Source organism: Arachis stenosperma, chromosome 8 (assembly GCF_014773155.1).
Source record: "Arachis stenosperma cultivar V10309 chromosome 8, arast.V10309.gnm1.PFL2, whole genome shotgun sequence".
Classification (NCBI taxonomy): Eukaryota; Viridiplantae; Streptophyta; class Magnoliopsida; order Fabales; family Fabaceae; genus Arachis; species Arachis stenosperma.
Window position 1 is genome coordinate 20,479,279 of NC_080384.1, and position 19,052 is coordinate 20,498,330.

At 31.9% G+C, this 19,052-nt stretch overlaps 3 protein-coding genes across 3 annotated transcripts; 2 read left to right on the forward strand and 1 right to left on the reverse strand.

Annotated features, from left to right (window-relative positions):
• Positions 1-242: 242 nt before the first annotated feature.
• On the forward strand, positions 243-6,413 carry LOC130945032 (serine/threonine-protein kinase EDR1-like). The gene is made up of 13 exons (XM_057873683.1): positions 243-704; positions 857-1,297; positions 1,657-1,760; positions 1,948-3,038; positions 3,127-3,167; positions 4,430-4,498; positions 4,582-4,682; positions 4,811-4,889; positions 4,984-5,082; positions 5,177-5,245; positions 5,382-5,431; positions 5,528-5,704; positions 5,871-6,413. The coding sequence occupies exons 1-13, from the start codon at positions 399-401 to the stop codon at positions 5,974-5,976; spliced, it is 2,733 nt and encodes a 910-aa protein (XP_057729666.1). The 5' UTR covers positions 243-398; the 3' UTR covers positions 5,977-6,413.
• Positions 6,414-7,546: 1,133 nt separating this feature from the next.
• Positions 7,547-8,539, reverse strand: LOC130945556 (transcription factor MYBS3-like). The gene is made up of 3 exons (XM_057874264.1): positions 8,479-8,539; positions 8,232-8,327; positions 7,547-7,890 (listed from the first exon to the last, which is right to left on the reverse strand). Exons 1-3 carry the CDS (start codon positions 8,537-8,539, stop codon positions 7,547-7,549), a joined length of 501 nt encoding a protein of 166 aa, XP_057730247.1.
• Positions 8,540-15,849: 7,310 nt separating this feature from the next.
• Positions 15,850-16,901, forward strand: LOC130946702 (abscisic acid receptor PYL2-like). The gene has a single exon (XM_057875540.1). It carries the CDS (start codon positions 16,067-16,069, stop codon positions 16,685-16,687), a length of 621 nt encoding a protein of 206 aa, XP_057731523.1. The 5' UTR covers positions 15,850-16,066; the 3' UTR covers positions 16,688-16,901.
• Positions 16,902-19,052: the final 2,151 nt, after the last annotated feature.

Sequence of the window (19,052 nt, forward strand, 5' to 3'; positions counted from 1 at the left end):
TATATATTTATTATTAAATACTTTTATTGTGTTTTTAAATTATTTAAAGATATTTTTGTCAATACTAAAACTCGAATGTATTTTTGTGGTTAACCATAACAAAAAATAAAAACTTAGAAAAAAAAAAAAAGAATCTGGCCGTGAATGTTTTTACCAAAAAAGACCTGAAAGTGTGAAATCAGAAGAGTCCAAAAGGGAATAAGGTTGTTGAAGATATTTTAAGATGATAGTTATGGAATCGGGATGAGGAAAAAGTGCGTAATTTGGAGGGAATAGAAGGTAGGCAGTTGAAGTTAATGCGATCCAATGTTATAGAATCTTCCAAGTCCCATTTCAGTTCATTCATGTTCATCATATTCTGGTTTTGGTAGTAAAATCGAAATCAATAACAGTGAAATATGGGGAGAAATAGGATGAAGAATCTGTTTAGGAAGCTGCACATCGGTGGTGGAGACGGCGGCGATGACGGTGACGGTGACGGTGGCGCTTCTCCTACTATGAACGAACTACCGAGTCGCAATCTGAGTGTTGCAGAGCATGAGCGTGAGCATGAGTTTCAATTTCAGATGAGAATGGCGTTGGCCATCAGTGCTTCCCATCCAATTCCAAACAATGACGCTGACTCCGATCAGATCGATGCCGCCAAGCAGATGAGCTTAGGTTCTGAGTCTTCCCTCACACAGTTCCAATCCCTTCGCTATTGGGTACTTCTTTCACTTTTATTTCATTCTCGTAATCAATTAAACTTATCTCACTTTTTCATTTTGTTGTTAATGTTTAATCAATTGTAGAAGCTTGACATTGTTAAAGGGGAGTGTTTTCTCTGAGTAATTTGTTTGGTTTTTACCTCTGGCAGAATTATAGTGTGATAGGTTATGAGGAGAAAGTGATGGATGAGTTTTATGATGTTTATGGAATCTCTTCAAATTTCATTCGTCGAGGAAAGATGCCCTTATTGGTGGATCTGCAGGCTAAAACCACCTCACAAAATGGTGATCGTGAAGTCATCTTGGTGAACCGCTTGGTTGATCTTGAGCTGCAGCGGCTTGAGGAAAAGGCCTGTGCCTTATTCAATGACTGTCCTATTTCTGAAAAAGGACTGATTTTAAGTGGCTTGCTGCAGAGACTTGCTGATATTGTTGTTACCAGAATGGGTGGCACAGTTGGTAGTGCAGATAAAATGATAGAAAGGTGGGCTAGGAGGAGTCATGAGTTAAGAGATTCTTCAAGAACCATTGTTCTTCCTCTTGGCTCTCTTGATGTTGGACTGTCGCGTCACCGAGCCCTGCTTTTTAAGGTTGCAACATTCTCTATATTTTCTAGTTATGCATATGCACATAAAATTATCTCAAATATCTTATAACAGTTTTTAACACTTTGTGTGCGAAGAACATTGTTTTCTCCGTCAATTGACATGTATGTTCTGTTTCGACCCATCATTCATCAAAGAACATAAAAACCCAACAGTGCAAAGTTGCATTTCCAAGTTTATGGTGCACAGGTGATATGCATCAAGCTAAATCGAGCTTTCTTCATTTCTCTTTAGCCAAAAACATTCACTTTTATGCCACCTCCAACTTTGATGTAATTCATGCAATTTACTTGATAACCATTCAGAAGTTTCGATTAAAACATGTTTCTTGTCCCGGTGCATAGGTACTTGCTGACAAGATTAATATTCCTTGCATGCTGGTCAAAGGGAGCTATTACACTGGAACTGATGATGGAGCATTGAATTTGATAAAAGCTGATGATGGAAGGTAAATCTTATGCTAGAATGTTAATGGCTTAACTGTCTTTTTAAATATTGTTGTCCAAGGATTGTTTACCATAGATACTTTATCATCATACCTTTATCACCTTAGGTCTCTAATAATAAATGGTGCATGCCGTGCACCATGGTGGAACAAGTTCAAGAGCTGTTATTGACTTGTTGTAATGACACAGTGAATACATCATTGATATGATGGGTGCACCTGGGGTTCTTATTCCTGCTGAGGTGCCAAGCAGTCAGCTCCAAAAGTATAGCTTTTCTGTAAGGAATTGTGAAGAAGTTGTCCGAGTGGGACTGTCTAACCGAACACATTTGATTGATACTAGAACTCAAGTCTTGGGTAGCTCACCTGATCAGTGCAGCAAAAAAACAAAAGCAGTCAGGTCCCAGTCAGAAAAACCATTAAATGTGGGTGGTCAAACAAAACTAGTTGATAATATCCATGTTGGAATGAATGAAAGAGAGAGGTTTGGACATAATTTGGGAAATCTTTTAGAGTCACTGCATAAATCATGTGAATTCTCATCACATAGAGAAACATCACCTGCAGAAAAGATTCGCGTAAACAATGTATCCAAGTATGTCCTCAGTGCAGCAAAGAACCCGGAATTCGCACAAAAACTACACACAGTTTTGCTAGAGAGTGGAGCCCTCCCCCCACATGATCTCTTTTCAGTTGTAAATCCACAAGATATGGGTGAAGATAAAACATGTGAAGAATTTGTCAGGGATATCGTTCAAGATGATCCAACTAGGTTGTCATTAAGCTACAACAAATCTCTCATACCCTATCAAATGAAGTGCACTGCCCATGATACTAGGTCAGAACAGCAGAAAGAATTTTACGTAGATAGATATGATAATTCCACACAGTGTGATTGTGAATGTGATAAGACCGGGAAGGGGTCTGTGATGGTTTGTGACAATAGAGTTGATGGGTTAGAGCAATCTCATTACTTATGTAAAGAGCAATGTCTCCAATCTGATTTGCCCAAGAGAGCTGTTTCTTGTGAAACACGTGATAGGTTTGATGTTTCCCATGATGGGGATGACAAAAATGGTTATAATGAGGTTGGTGTAGCTTTAAATGACGTTGGATTTTGTAAAGAGTCAGCCATTCAGATAAATAAGGCACCCTGTATAGAGTCAGCAAAGTGTATCACATATGATCATAAAAATGACAGAGTTAACCCAGTCTTGGGGGAGAGGAAAGAATGGGAAATTCAATGGGAGGATCTTCGTATTGGTCAACGTATTGGTATCGGTAAGATCTATAATTTACTAGCTGTGCCTTTCATTCCCCTTTATTGTACTCTTGTGACTAACCTCATAAAACTGTGGCACTCCTTCAGGTTCGTGTGGTGAGGTTTTCCATGCTGATTGCAACGGTTCGGTAAGTGCTCTATATCCTCACCTCCTAATACTTTTCAGGACATTGTTGATTTCTTGTGATAAAATCAGGGAATAGCAGAAGGTTAGGATTTTATTGCTGCACAGGGACTGCAATTCGCACTCCCTAGAATGTTCTACATGGTTGGAACTACCAACTCAGGGAGAGAGAGTTCTCTCCAATTCTAACTGAATTAACAAAACAGAAAAGCATAAAAACAAAGCTAACTACAACCCAGCTACTAATAGGTAGTTAAGAGTAGAGTTTAACTAACCAACCAGCCAGCTAGACCAAGCTAAACTGCTACTTACCTCTTCTCTTGTAAAATAGCCCAAACCTGTTATTATTAGGCGCCATTCTATCAAAACTCCTCCCCTGGACAACCACCTTATCCTCAAGGTGGAACTCCAATGTGGCCGCCCTCTCCCAGCTGTCCTCACAAGAACAGAGACCCTCCCAGCGCACCTCTAAAGCACCGTCTTCAGCGGTCCGCGGTGCCAAAATCTGTGAAGGATTCACCACCAGCTCACCATCCTCCTCCTCTTCATGGGAGCTATTACTCGTCCGCCACATCTATCCATCTTGACAGAGTTTCTTCCAAGATATCTATTTTGCTTCCATAAATGGATAATTTTAGCATAACTCCTAGTCCTAGATGACTGCAAAATCTATATTAATGTACTATGCCAGAAGTTTGATTTTGATGTTTGTTTTCCCAGTTGCCATCATGCAGACTTAATTCTGAAAGATGAGTTATAGTTTGTGGAATAACACATTGGAAGTAAAATTCCGTGTCTCTCAAATTAAATAACCAAATTCCTTTTCATTAGCCGCTTTTCAAGGTTTATCTTCGAATCGCTAAAATTGGAATTTAAATATGTATGAAGGGGAATTAAAGAATAAAAAATTTGAATTGTGAGGGTAGTGATGGAGGGTAAAGCATTCAACTTATTCGTGATCATTTTGCTTGGTACAGGGCTCTCTAAGTCAATATATAGCCGATTTCTGTATGGCTGTAGATATTTTATTAATTGCTCATTTTTGTTGATAGAAAATAAAATATGGATGAATAATTATGCCGAGATGTCTATTTTGCTTCCATAAATGGATATTCCTTGGCCACTTTCATTCTTTCTTCTCAAATTTTGTTTGTGTCATCATGCACTGGTGTAGGGTTAATTTTATATATGGGTTCGTGTGAAGCAGTAGTCATGTTGCAAATGCACTGATTTTGATAGTTTTGAATTAATGGTTTGCCATGGTAGGAAGTTGCTGTGAAGAAGTTTCTAACACAAGATTTTTCTAGTGATGCAGTGGCTCAGTTCAAATCTGAAGTAAGAATCTGATGTTATACACAAATCAATGTTGCATTCATGTGCTTACATATACATTTTTACCCATGCGATGCATTTACTAGGTTGAGATCATGTTAAGACTGCGGCATCCCAATATTGTGCTCTTCATGGGAGCTATTACTCGTCCGCCACATCTATCCATCTTGACAGAGTTTCTTCCAAGGTCAATGTTCTTTCTTCCTTTTCTTGTTGTCGTTTAGGTTTGGATTGTTGTTTGTGTGCGTGCATGTGTGGTTGATTTCCTACATGTTTATTTTGTTTGTTAAAGTATATTTGCCACTTGGTATGCAGAGGGAGTTTATATGGTCTATTGCGTAATCCTAAGTTTCAACTTAATGACAAGAGGCGGTTGCGTATGGCTGTTGATGTGGTAATGAGATGAAATTATCCTTGTATTTAACTTCATATCCTCCATTCTCTTTGCCTTTAATTGATGTGAAGATATTAACTGTCTTAAAAACCAGGCTAAGGGAATGAACTACTTGCACACAAGTCATCCTCCCATTGTCCATAGAGATTTGAAGTCTCCGAATCTTCTTGTCTCCAAGCATTGGGTTCTTAAGGTAATCAAACTTTAAATTTTTTATCTTTTCCCCCTTAGAGAGTTTGGTTTATGCATCTGAAAATAAGGCACCATACCTTGTTGTCTCTTGATAGGTCTGTGATTTTGGTCTATCGCGGATGAAGCACCATACATTTTTGTCATCAAAGTCCTATGCTGGAACGGTAATTCTTACAAATTAACGGACTTTGAAAATTATTGGGTTACACTCTTAATTCATTCATTTCTTTCATAAATTAGAATTATGATGTATAGCTTTAAGCTAAGTAACACAGTCCTAGATAAATCTTTTGCCTGCAGGCCGAGTGGATGGCACCAGAAGTCTTAAGAAACGAGCTTGCCAATGAAAAGTAAGTTAATTATGAATGACACTGTGACCTCTAATAAGAAACCTGTTTATAAAAATTCAGGATATGATTAATAGTTAAATCTTGTGTTGGTTTCAGGTGTGATATATATAGTTTTGGAGTAATCTTGTGGGAGTTGGCTACGACAATGATCCCGTGGCAAGGTTTGAACCAAATGCAGGTTGTTGGAGCTGTTGGATTCCAAAACAGGCGCCTTGAAATTCCAGATGATGTTGATCCAGAAGTAGAACAGATAATACGTGATTGTTGGCAAATGTAAGTTAAAATTAAATTACATTCATATTATATATGATTACGATGGCAACTTAACGGTGTTATTAATGTGATTCATGGAACTCCGTGATTTCAATCACGTATTGGTATTAAATATTAATAGTAGTTTTTCCGCTTGTTTGATTTTAGTTGGGTGTTTGAAATGCAGGGATCCACAGTTACGGCCATCATTCTCCGAGTTATTATCTCGCCTCTGCCAACTTCAACATCTTGTTGTCGTTAAAGGTGTAAAACGAGCTCCACACATCAAATGAAGGGAAATTCATTTTTGTGTATCACTTTATATTATTCTTTGAGAATGAGAGAAAGCAGAGCCGGCATATGGTGCAAGAAAAATGTTTCGCAAATTATGAGTCTCACGTTGATTAGTGTGTGAAACATTCCTTATTCTCTCTCTCTCTTTCTTTTTATTTTTTTCTTTTTAGATTTTAGAGTCCAGTTAAGTCCACTCTAATGCAGATGAGTGTCGTATAGCCTTGACCAGTAACAAACGAAACCCCATCAGAACACAAAAGAACTGTAAAAGAAAAAATGTGAGGGGAGGTGGATGTTACAACATTAGATTTGTATATAGATCTTACTAGGGGTTGTAAACTTTTGATCACCGAGTCGTATATTGATAATAATCTTTTTTACAACACCAGAATAAAGCATCTTATAGAGTTCTCGACCTTGTACAGTTTTGCAATTAGTTGCCATTGATTTAAATTTTAAATTTCAGTGGTCGTTCTTTAATACAGAATATTAATCCATTTTTTAATTATAAAATTGTTTTTTTGTTAACCTTCATTTTGAAAATTTCATAGTTTAGGATTAGAATTTAAGATATAAAATTTGATATTGAAGATTTAAAAAAGTTGTTGATTTTGATCGAAAAAAATTGAACTCTTTAGTTGAATTTTATACATAAATAAAACCCAACAAACAAGTAGAAATATATAAGAATTTAATGAATCAATCATAATCTAATTACTAGTTCTTTATTTTGGTAATATACAGATGTTAAAGCATATTTTGGAATATTATATATTAATATAATATTTAGACATATCTTGTTATAATTTCATATTAATTTAGTTTTATATTAGATTCATTTCGTTTTTACGATTGAATTATATTTTTGTCTTATAAATAAATAAAAACATGATAATAAATAGGATTGTAGAATTACTTAAGAAGTAGTAGTACTATTTAGTATTTACAGTAAGGATAATTGAATGATGCCTACCAATTTTTTTTTGTCTAAATTACGTAAATGTGAGTATTGAGAGACGAGTTCCACTCTTTTTAAAAAATTATATTATGACACTATAAAATATATCTAAAGTTGCAACTTCCTATATATATATAAGTCACTTAAATAAAGATATTTAAAATATTTTTTTTAAAAATATTTTTTAACAATTAAAATTTAACATATGTAATAAATTAAATCATATTATTTCTGTTATAATTAGATCGAATAAACTAATTTAGTAAAAAAATTAATGAATCAAATTTTAAACTTATTTAAATTAATACTTTTTTTTATAAAAAAATACTACAATCTTTCTATTATATATATAAAAGAATATTTTAATTATTTTCTATAATAAAAATATTATAGTTATTTTTTATAAAAATATTAATTTAGATCAATATAAAATTTGATTTACTGATTTTTTGGTTAAATTAATTTATCTGATTTAATATTGATACAAATTACACAATTTAATGACGTTTTAAACGTCTTTTATCTTGGTGATTCTCATATATAGAACACTAAGTGGCACAAAGAGAATATATGTAGGCACATACAGTAAGTTACACTAGCTAGCCACTTTATTAGAGGGAGGGAGAGGGAGTTGCAAGTTTCAATTCTAAATCAGGAGCTGCTGCGCCTTGAATTGAGGTGCAATTTGTTGAAGTTGCAGAGGCAAGCCAGTGAGATAGAACAACGGCATCGCTATTCCTAGTGCCCTCATTTGCTAGGGTGAGGCGGTGTTTTCTTGATCTGAAAGTGTTCCGCCGGCGAGTCTGACGGAGAAAATACTTTTGTGCATGGCTGGCCACTTGAGTGGGTGTTCTTGTTCTCACAAAACATCTGGATATGCCTCTCCAGTTACCCTTCCCCAGCTTCTCCATCCCCTCTAGGAATATACGGTGCTCCTCCTCACTCCATGCCAATCCTGATGATGATCATCGCCAGTAAATACTTACATATGTTTTGGATCCATATATGTTATGTTAGATACTGATAAATATTAAATGGTAAAAACTCATATGCAGTCGACTTCATGTGAAGTTGATAGCTGAGAGCTGTTAAATAAAAATGTAGTCAAATCAGTCAAATTATCTAACAACTCTCAATTATCAACTTCACGTCAAGTTATCAAGTTAACTGCATATGAGTTTTCACCGTATTAAAAATAGTGAAGAAGTTGACACTTTTATGAATGTAAGTAGTTAATATATATATATATGAATCGTCAAAGTCTGATATAACAGATTAGAATATAGTTATATGTACCTTTGTTATTGTCTTTGATCGTTGACATAAGACCACTACTGCTGGCACCGGAGGTTAAGTAAGAATAAGATATTTCATGTGAATTTTTATTTGCACCTACAAGCGACGATGATAAAGAAGCAGCAGCAGATAAGGATAGCAGGTAGTCCATGCATGAAGAAGAAGAAGAATATTGATTATCATCAAGTTGTACCCCAAAGAGCTTTAGTCCACTACACCCTACACCCCCCTGTGGTACTACTGAGACTGTGGTTGCAAGTCCTTGAATTGTGACCAGAATTCCCACAATACGTGCATTTCCTTGCCATTATTATTATTATTATTCTCCTTTCTTACATTTCACAACCACTCTTCGCCCACTTACACATATATATAAAGACCGGGTTTCACGTACGTACTGCCCACCCACACATATATAGACTCAGAAAGAGAAAGAGAGAGAGTAATATCGCACAAAAAGTAAATCAACTAATATTTGAAAGGTTATTTTAGGTAATTAATAATTTTTTTGAACAATATGAATAATCACCAATCAAATCAAAACATACTATACTTTTAAATTACCTATCTAAATCTTAATATTAGAATAACATCACACACTTAATAAAATAAACATCTGATATATTCATTGTTCATATTGTTTAGTATTTTTATTATTTACCTATACTTTTTTATATTTTAAACTCTATTAATAATTGTGCGTTCTTTGGTGGCATTATATTGATTATGTTCATAGTGCGTTTGAAAAGGGGTATATCCGTATATGTGTGTGTGAGAGAGAGTGGAAAGGCAATTAGATTAGAAAGGAAGAACACAGTTTTTCTCTTGGACCCTTTCTCACCCAAGGTTTTGAAGCTGCAACACAAAACTTGAAGAAACTAAAGTGCTCTCTTCCAATCATAATTGTCCAATAAACTCGTTAAAAAATTCCGTCCTTCATGTAAATTAAAGGAGCCCATGTGTGTGTTTGCAAGTGGCACCTGCGATATCTCGTATTATGAGATACATGTATGTTAGAGATATTATTCCTAGATAGAAAAAAAAAATCGACCTAAATAATCTAAATTTATTTTATTTAGTATTTATTATAAAAAATATTAAATAAAAATAAAAATAATAAATTTTAACAGTATTTAGTTAATATTTTTTGTTATTAAATATTTAAATAATAATTATTAATGGATTAATATATTTTTTATAAAAAATATTAATTTCCTAATATTTCATTACAATAATTGAATAGGTTTAATTTAATTTCAAGAGTAGTGTTAGGAAGCCAATGGTCTAAGTGTACAATATGTACAATGTGTTAAATCTTTGGTCTATGAATAAAATGAACATCATCCATACTATCCAATTTTGGATCTAGAACTCTAATATCATATCATTAAACCACTCATTCCAAGAGCGTAACCTGATAGGACAATGTAACACTAATGATTATATTTCTAATACTTTCTAAACCTCCATTATACGCATTGTACCCTTAAGCCATTGGCTCCCTATACTTTTCCTAATTACAAAAGTTTAAACAAAAAATAATTCATCCTAAAGTTATTGAGACAAATTTGATAAAGAGAAAATACAAGAAAATAATCATTTTTCAATTAATTTTAATTAACATTTTATTTTTATTGTTAAAAGCATTTTTTTAAGGGAGTCATTTAGATAAAGTAGCTTAAAACGTCTTTTTTAAAGATGTTTTTAAATAATTAAAATTCAATACATATAGTTAGTTAAACTATGTTATTTTTATCAAAATTAGACCAGATAAATTGATTTGGTCAAAAATTGATAAACTATACCTTAAACTGGTCTAAATTAATATTTTTTTATAAAAAATAATTATAATATTTCTATTATAAAAAATGATTAAAATATTATATATATATATATATTAAAAACCTTAAATTTTAACTTTTTTCTTTTCTTTGTGTTATTATAGATTAGAATTTAGAATTTTTAAAATTAAAAAAATATATAATAAAAATATTTTAATAATTTTTTTATAATAAAATTATTGTAGTCATTTTTTATAAAAAATATTAATAATTTAAATCGGTTCAAGATTTAGTTTACCAATTTTTTGATAAATCAATTTGTTTGATCTAATTTTGACAAAAATAATATAGTTTAATCAATTATATGTGTTAAATTTTAGTTAATAACAAATATCTTTAAAAAAAAGACGTTTAAACATTTTTATCTCTTTTTTTTAATCCACATTCATTATTCTTAATTACTATTCCTAGTCTCTTAGGTAGCGTTTGTTTTGAGGTACTGGGACAGAGATTGAGAGACTGAGACACAGTATCATGTTTGTTGACTCAAAGACTAGTACTAAAATTTCTGTCTCTGTCTCTAAAATTTCAGTATTTCAATATCTCCAAAAAGTAGGGACACAAGGGACTGAAATTTTTAGAGATAGAGACTGAAATTTTAATAACATTTTATACCTAAAATACCCTCATTTCAATTAATTAATTCCAATTTTATCCTTTTTACAAATTAAATCAAAGTTTTATTCTTGTTTCAATTTCTGTCTCTCATTTTACACCAAATAGAATACTGAAATTTATTTCGATCTCTGTCTCTTAGTCTCTCTCTCAACCTCAATCTTCCAGTCTTTGTCTCTCTACCAAACGCTACCTTACAACTCTTTCTTTTCTCTTCCCGATTCCTTCTTCATTCAACCCCCCATTTCTCTCTCATTGGTCTGCTTTCTTTCTCTCCTTTGTCGTCTAGAGCCATTGTTGACACATACATTTTTCTAAAAAAATCTTCTAAAGCGAGAAGAATAGAAAATCAATAAAGTGATAAATTAAAAAGTTAATCCTCATACAATTTATAATTTTTATTATATATAAATCATCTTATTTTAATTTAAGAATAATTAATACATTATTTTACCCATTTAATCACTTCAGAGCAACTAAAGTTGTTGCCATCCAAATCTGAAGCCATCGTTGCCACCTCCTCCTCCTCTCGTTCTACTTGCTTTTGTTGTCTCCACCTCTTTGGTTTTATTTTCTCGCATCATTATTGTTGTTTCCTTCACTTCTCTTACTCACTGTCATAGTCAACAACTTTAATTTGCTCCGACATAAAATACATAGGTGTTTCATGCTTTCTTTTCTAAATTTTTTGAGTATATTGTTTGGACTTGTAGATGTTCTACAATAAATACTTTTGTATGTTCTTTTTAATAGGTTTCTTTATGTTCTTCTTGTATTAAATTTTGAATGTTTGTTTAGATGGATGAGTGATTTTTTGTATGGGTTAGATTTAGGTTTCCTAATTTCGGATGTTTAATTTGACATAACTGAATCTAATGATGAATTTAGGGATAAGCACTTCTGTTAAAGGTTAAAATTTAGGTGCAGTCGACTTCACATAAAGTTAATAGTCTAGAGCCGTTAGATGAAAATTTAGTCAAATCAGTTAAATCATCTAATGGCTCTCAGTTATCAATTTTACGTGAAGTCAACTGCAATTGAGTTTCCATTTTTATTAAAATTTAGACAGTACTTATTAACAAAAGAAAAATAAGTAATTCCATATCACTAGATGTAATTTTACATCATTAAAAATACTAATAATGACTAATTGATAATTACAAATCACAAAACATACTCACTTCTAACACTCCTCTAAATGTATATCTCACTTTCGGGTATTCATTTTATTAGAGTTTCTGATGTTCTTCTAGTATTAGAATTTAGATGCTCATTTGTATGGCTTGCAGAATTTTCATGCGTTTTTAATTTTGGATGAGTAACTTAATATAACTAATTATGATAGATTTTTAATTTTGGAGGTTCTAAATATCTCACTCTTTGACGATTTTGGATGCTAAATTAAATATAGTTTTAGAAGTTCAATTGTATAAAATTTTGAATGTGTGACTTTTCTTTTTTATTTTGGATGTACTCATACTTTCAGATATTTTTAATGGGGTTTTGGATATTCTTCGAGTATTAATTGAGTTTCGATGTTCATTTGAATTGTTTGAGAATTATTGAATGTGTGTTATTAGATTTAGAGTTTAAAAATTTAAATGTGTAATCGAATTTTAATCCTTCGATTCTTTAACTTTTATCATCTAACAAGTGACCACCACTGGAGAAGATGGCTGCCAATGAGTGATTGCAGGAAGGTTGTCATTGGAGAGTGGCCGTTGGTGGGTGGTTGCCAAAGGTGGTCATAGTAGTGATAAGAGTGCTGTTAGAACTTAGAAGAAAGAGAGAATGCAAAAAGAAAAAAATAATAATGTAAGAGTGAAACGAAATTTCAAAAGAAAAAATAGAAAAAACTGTTTCCCTACAAATAGATAATTGTCTTTATGCATAATTATTTATAAATCAAACATGTTACGTATATATATATAAGATTAGTCATAAAATTAAGGTAAATTCTACCCAATTTCTTTTTAAAAAATATATAAATTATTTTTTATATAGATGTGGTACATTTTAATTGAATGTTTACTTTTAACTTGAGTTAATTTAACTTAATGAGAGTAAACATTTTAACTAAAATAGAACCATTCTATAATTAAATAATTTTTTAAAATGAGGATATGACTCTGGCTCGAGAAGATTGGGTTATGCATTCTGCAACGTCGTTTGCAAGATATTCTCATTACCCACTCCCTTAATAAACGACCTTACAGGAGAGACACTTACATGCCTCAATGCCATGCATCTTGGACAAGGACATCTCGATCCAGTTCTTGCACCAGCATTACGCCGACACAGTGTAAGGAGTGACGAAAATGGTGCAGGAAACTAATGAATTTATCGTTTGGAGTTAAGATGATTGAGAATTTCAATTTTAAAATTAAACTAACTAACGTATCCGTGGGAAGCAGTGGTTTTGAGCTTCCTTTTATTAGATGGAGGATTGGGGGTGAGCGATAACGAATAAGGAATGGGGGAGAAGCTATCACCATTAAAAAGAATTAGAGTACGTTTTCTAGTAGATTAATTTGAAAAAAAAAAACTAGCATTAAATTTTTAATATTTATCAAATTATACATTCATCATTTTTAAATTATTTTTTAATTACAAAATAATTTAACTATAGTTAAGATATTATTCAATCATAAAATAACATATCACAGAAGATCATTTATATATTACTTCAAAAAGGTACAGTAGAATTTACCTAAAATTAATGATAAAAAAAATACACATAACATTTTTATTAAAATTTGACTAACATTTAATTAGCAAAAAAAAAGTGAATAATATATTTATTTATTTATACACAAATATACCGTTAATAACTTAATGGCTTATTTTTAATATGCACATAAGTTGTTTGTTAAGTTGTCTTGTTTGTACCTCGGACATAATACTCATTTTATATCTATCTAATACTTGCATCTTCTGTATCCAACTGTGTTTTAATTAAAAAAAATTGAAATTAGTATTATTGTGTGTTTGGTGTCGCATGATGTTGTGTGTCTATGATAGTGTCCCGGCTAAAAAATGAAAATTATGGAAATGTAACTAGATCCAAAGACTTTTAACACTTGAGACAAAAGTTACATGACGTCAGAGCAACTTTAGCCTGCATGGCCTTTATCTGGCACCATACATAGTGTAGCTCAAAGTTTTGGTGCATGTATCTTTTTTTTTTCGTGGACTGCAAATTAGGTGTATGATAAGATGAATACAGCCCAAAACTTGTGATAGACAAAAGTTTCGACCTAGCGAGAAATTGTCCGCAGCCCTTTCCTCCATTTTTAGAGAGCATAGAGCTAAGGAAAATGCTTTGAGGAGAGCTGTTCTGTTTGTTTTAAAATTAGGAAGATGAATATCAGTTGAGATTGATGAAGGACCGAGTCTTTTTTTTTTTGTTAGATATGTTGTACAATCTCCAATCCTAAATACCACAACACACGCATGCTACATACCCATACAGTCAAAGTTTGAATTCGAATACAGCATATTAAGAGACATAAGATCTTACCAATTGAACTACGTTTCAGCTGCAGCATGCAGGACCGAGTCTGATTAGGACTATTAATATTAGTAGCTGGGTTAGGGTTGGGTTATGTTGTTGGGTGTGGGTCGGGTTTATCCGAGCCATACCATGTCAAAAACAAAAAATAAGGCTGCGTTTATTTCTAAGAACAAGATAAGATAAGACACTGAAAATAGAACAGGATAAGATATTGATGGACAGAGACACAAAATTTTGTATTTTTGTATTCTGTTTGGTGATAAACTAGAACAAATTATGAAAATTCAATTTATTCTCATTTTTTTCATTCAAAAAATTTGAGATGAAAAATATAACAATAAAAAATATAATTATGAAAAATTAACAAGAATAATAAAAGAAAAAATAAAAAATAAATTGTGTCCCTTGTTAGTGTAACTGCGTCCTTCTTGTTAGGATGGACACAAAATACACTAATTCAGTGTCTCTGGATATAATGTCTCTGTCTATGTCTTTTCTGCCAAATACGATTTTGTGTCTCAGTGTCCTGTCTCTGTAAACAAACTCAACCTAAGGGATTAATTTGAACTTTAAGCCCAGATTTAGTTTATTAACATATGCGCCACTACACAGGCTGTACCAGTGAATAAGATTGAGAGTGTTCATATATTGCTATCTTTTACCAAACGGGTGTAAATTATAGGCCCTGATGGGAATTGTAATTTGGTGCGTAGTGGTAAGTGGTAACTGGAATATAATGAGGCGACTCAGATATCAATGACAAAATCTTGTCCAACTTTGATTGGAAGAAGCAAAGGTTGTCTCATTTGTAAACTTCAAAACAAGGCTCATGTCTCTGTCTCCTCCTCATCGCAGGATTTCCTCCAATCCTAAATTTGGAACGTTTTGACTTTGGCTTTTTTGTTGGATGAGCTTTGTTTAGTTTATGGTTTAGAGTTTTGATTAAGATATAAATGGTTTAAGTAGAAAGAAACGAAGATAAAGACAAACACAAAACAATGCAACTCAGTCCTCCAATGAAGAGCTATTACTACTATGTCAGTGACAGTGTCGGTTTTGAATTTTGAATAACGTTGGAACCAAATATGTCACGCAAATATATCTTAATTAAGAAGAAATAAAGGTGCACATTATATACGTGTTGCAAGAGGATCGTATTATTATCTTGGTTCTAAGTTCTAGGTTCTAACACACATATTAATATAATTAGTTAACACTTGAAAACAGTCAAAAGCAAGAGAATCTATCAAAGTATGATGGATTTGACCATCATCATCAAAATGACATTATCACATGATTATTCATATAATAGTCAATATATCACAGGCAAAGAAAAAGAAAATAATAATTACAGAGGCAACAAGCAAGCTAAGAAATAATGGTGGGTCAAGGGTCAAGGGAGATAGAGTCATGAGAAGAAGAGTTTCGAGTTTAGATGAGCAAGCATAGACAAGTTTGTTAGAGAAATCACATGATCCACGAATCTCCAGTTTATGTTTTTTCTTTTCAACAATTGCGACCACTCCTCTCAAAATTGCGTTCCCATATATAGAGCACATACATATCTATCCAAAAAAAAAAAAGCTGGTAGCTAGGTTTAGTTTGTATTTTTATTTTTACTGTTTTTATAAAATTCAAAAAACAAAAAATATTAAAAATAAAAACTCTAATCAAACGCAGTTGTAGTAAGGTAGGGTACACTCCAAGCGTGTGTGTTCATGTGATTCTTCTTCACTATATATTATTATTCATCATCTCTTTTTATATCCATATATATAAATAAATATGAACACAACAAATTGAACTTCGTTCTTACCTCCTCCATTACCCTCGAAACCAAAACAAGAAACAACGAAAGAATTAAAATGGCATCATCATCTTCTTCTTCTTCATCATCATCATCAGCAGCTGCAGCACAACATGCTCCTCTTCTGCAGGGTCTAACACCAGAAGAACACGCAGAACTTGCACAAATCATCAACACATACCACAAGTTCGACCCGTCTCCGAACACCTGCAGCTCCATTATAACGCAGCGCATCGACGCGCCAGCGCAGAGAGTGTGGCCACTCGTTCGAAGCTTCGAGAACCCTCAGAAGTACAAGCACTTCATCAAGAGCTGCAACATGATGAAGGGAGACGGCGGCGTCGGCAGCGTCCGCGAGGTCACCGTTGTTTCAGGCCTTCCGGCATCCACGAGCACCGAGAGGCTGGAGATTCTAGACGACGAGAAGCACCTTCTGAGCTTCCGCGTGGTCGGCGGCGAGCACCGTCTTCAAAACTATCGGTCAGTGACTTCGGTGAATGAGTTCAAGGAGAAGAATGATGAGAAGGTTTACACGATAGTGTTGGAGTCTTATGTGGTGGACATACCCGAAGGGAACACTGGTGAGGATACTAAGATGTTTGTGGACACTGTGGTGAAGCTCAATCTTCAGAAGCTTGGGGTGGTAGCCACTTCTACTACACTGCATGCACATCAATGATTCTTAGTCGGGTGAAAACTTAGATGTAGTCAACTTTACGTAAAGTAAATAACTGAAAGCTATTAGATGAAAATTTAGTGAAATAAATTAAATCATCTAATAACTTTTACGTATTAATTTTATGTGAAATCGACTATACGTACATTTATACATTTTAAATTATTATTAGGATCGGAGAGTATTGGACTCTCATATATATCATCTTTCTCTTATCTTATAGAGACTTATATTAATTAATTAATTATTTTTTAGTTCACTGCTAATTAATAATCATTGCTTTATTTTGCATCTAGCAATGCAAGCTTAATTAATAATATATATTCTTGTTCCAACCTTCTATTGTTTTGTCCTCTCTCATCTTCTTCCTCATAACAATATATCGAAAACATGATCATGATGATGATGATCATAACTTGTATAACTTGCTGGAATAACGTTGGAATTATTTCATTTGTACACCTAGTATGGTTGTAAATTTTTTTTAGATTTAATTATTAAATCCCGCTACGTTACCAACACTATTTCTGGCAACATCTGCCAACTCTTATTTATAATTGTGTTTAATGAAAGTGTCTTTGTGGATGTGTTTAATAAAAATATCTTTTTTATAGATGTATTTTAATAAAAGTGTCTTTATAAATATATTTTTGGATGTGTCTCTTTATATATGTGTTTAAAATATAATAACTAATTATTGTTGGCAAATAATATATTGGTACCCTATACTTTTCCTTAATTATTCTATTAGTCTTTATAGTTTCACAAAATTTACTATTAAATTTTTATACTTTTTTTAATTGAATCTCTATACTATTTTTAATTTTATAATTAGATTTTTTTTGTGTCAAAAATATTAAAATTAATAGAATATTTCTCCTAAAAAATATGTGGTTAAACATCCAAAAAATATGTGATCAATGATCTAATTATATTTTTAATTGTGGGTGTCTTTAATTTACAAAAAAATATTTCGTTAATTTTAATATTTTTTACATTAACATTAATCTAATTACAAAATTAAAAATAGTGTAAAGATTCAATTAAAAAAATATAAAAATTTAGTTATAAATTTTGTAAATTATAAAACCAACAAAAGTAATTAATTTTTTTTTACTAGATTGTGTGGTGTCCGAGATTTCCATATCAACTAGCCAGTTATCATGGGCAAATTTTTACCATTAATAAACTCATCATTAGACACATAATAGAGTTTAACTTATTAACTAATAATTTTCATTTTCAATTTTTGGTGCTATGTGGTGGGAATGTTTATTTTAATACATAATACATACATACCCTAAGCTACTGGTACTAAAGTTATTTTTTATATAAATTTGATTAGTTACTTATTGTTTAATTAATTAGTAAATTAAAGGTGACTTCTATAGTCATCACCTTATAAAATTGAATGTATTAATAGTTTACAAAAAGTTATCATGAATTGAATATGATGGACACGACATATTTTGTTCAGTAGAAATAGCAACACAGCACGTCGAATTCGAATATAGAATGAATTATGTTAGGCGAAGAAGTTGAATAAATGTTATAAATATTAATGAGCTCTGATACATATAGGTACTCCAGTATAATTCATATATGAAACATTTGGAGTAATAATTAGTGCTCCAATGCAATTAATATATACATTCGTAATTAGTCTATTATTCTTTATTATTGATGCTTAATTCAACCAATTACACGAGCGAAAATGTTTAATAACCAAAGAAAATCAATTAAAAATAGTCATAATTTACTTTATTTAGTATTTATTAATTGTTGTGACAATTAATGAATGCTAAATAAAATGAGTTCTGACTGTTTTTTTTATCTCTCTAATATTATTCTATATTTAAGTGAAGTTAATTATTAAAAATTATTAAATAATAATTTAATTGAATATAATAACTTTAAATTATTAATTTTATATAAAAATAATTACATGCTACATGTATATTAAAAGTAGCTACTAAAATCAGCTACTAATATAAAATATATGTCAAAAATATAAATACATATTAAAAATAAATTAAATTATATATGTATTTATATACAAATATATTAGTGATTGATTTTAATTAGTGACTGATTTTGTTGTCCGAATAGCATCTTTGTTGAATGAATTAATAAAGAAGCTGTTTCGAAGTTGTCTTAATTACTGAGATGACGATGCTGAATAGTATTATGCATGGTTGAGAATATGCTTGACAATTTGACATCATGCATGCGAATTTTTTGGGGCTTTGGCTTTCGTGTACTCAAATATGGAAAAAGAGGGAGCCATACATGGAAAAACGGCAAATAAACGAGAAATAGATGGTGAGATTTCAGCTTGGTAGCATTAGGAAGTATGAATAATATTAAA

Excerpts from the sequence above, each read along its gene's own strand:
- LOC130945032 (XM_057873683.1), top strand. The coding sequence starts at position 399 with ATGGGGAGAAATAGGATGAAGAATCTGTTTAGGAAGCTGCACATCGGT. Across the intron at positions 1,298-1,656 it reads ACCGAGCCCTGCTTTTTAAG|GTACTTGCTGACAAGATTAA; the intron begins GTTGCAACATTC and ends CCCGGTGCATAG. Across the intron at positions 5,246-5,381 it reads CAAAGTCCTATGCTGGAACG|GCCGAGTGGATGGCACCAGA; the intron begins GTAATTCTTACA and ends TTTTGCCTGCAG.
- LOC130945556 (XM_057874264.1), bottom strand. The coding sequence starts at position 8,539 with ATGGCAAGGAAATGCACGTATTGTGGGAATTCTGGTCACAATTCAAGG. Across the intron at positions 8,328-8,478 it reads TTCAAGGACTTGCAACCACA|GTGCAAATAAAAATTCACAT; the intron begins GTCTCAGTAGTA and ends CGTCGCTTGTAG. Across the intron at positions 7,891-8,231 it reads GATCAAAGACAATAACAAAG|GATTGGCATGGAGTGAGGAG; the intron begins GTACATATAACT and ends GATCATCATCAG.
- LOC130946702 (XM_057875540.1), top strand. The coding sequence starts at position 16,067 with ATGGCATCATCATCTTCTTCTTCTTCATCATCATCATCAGCAGCTGCA.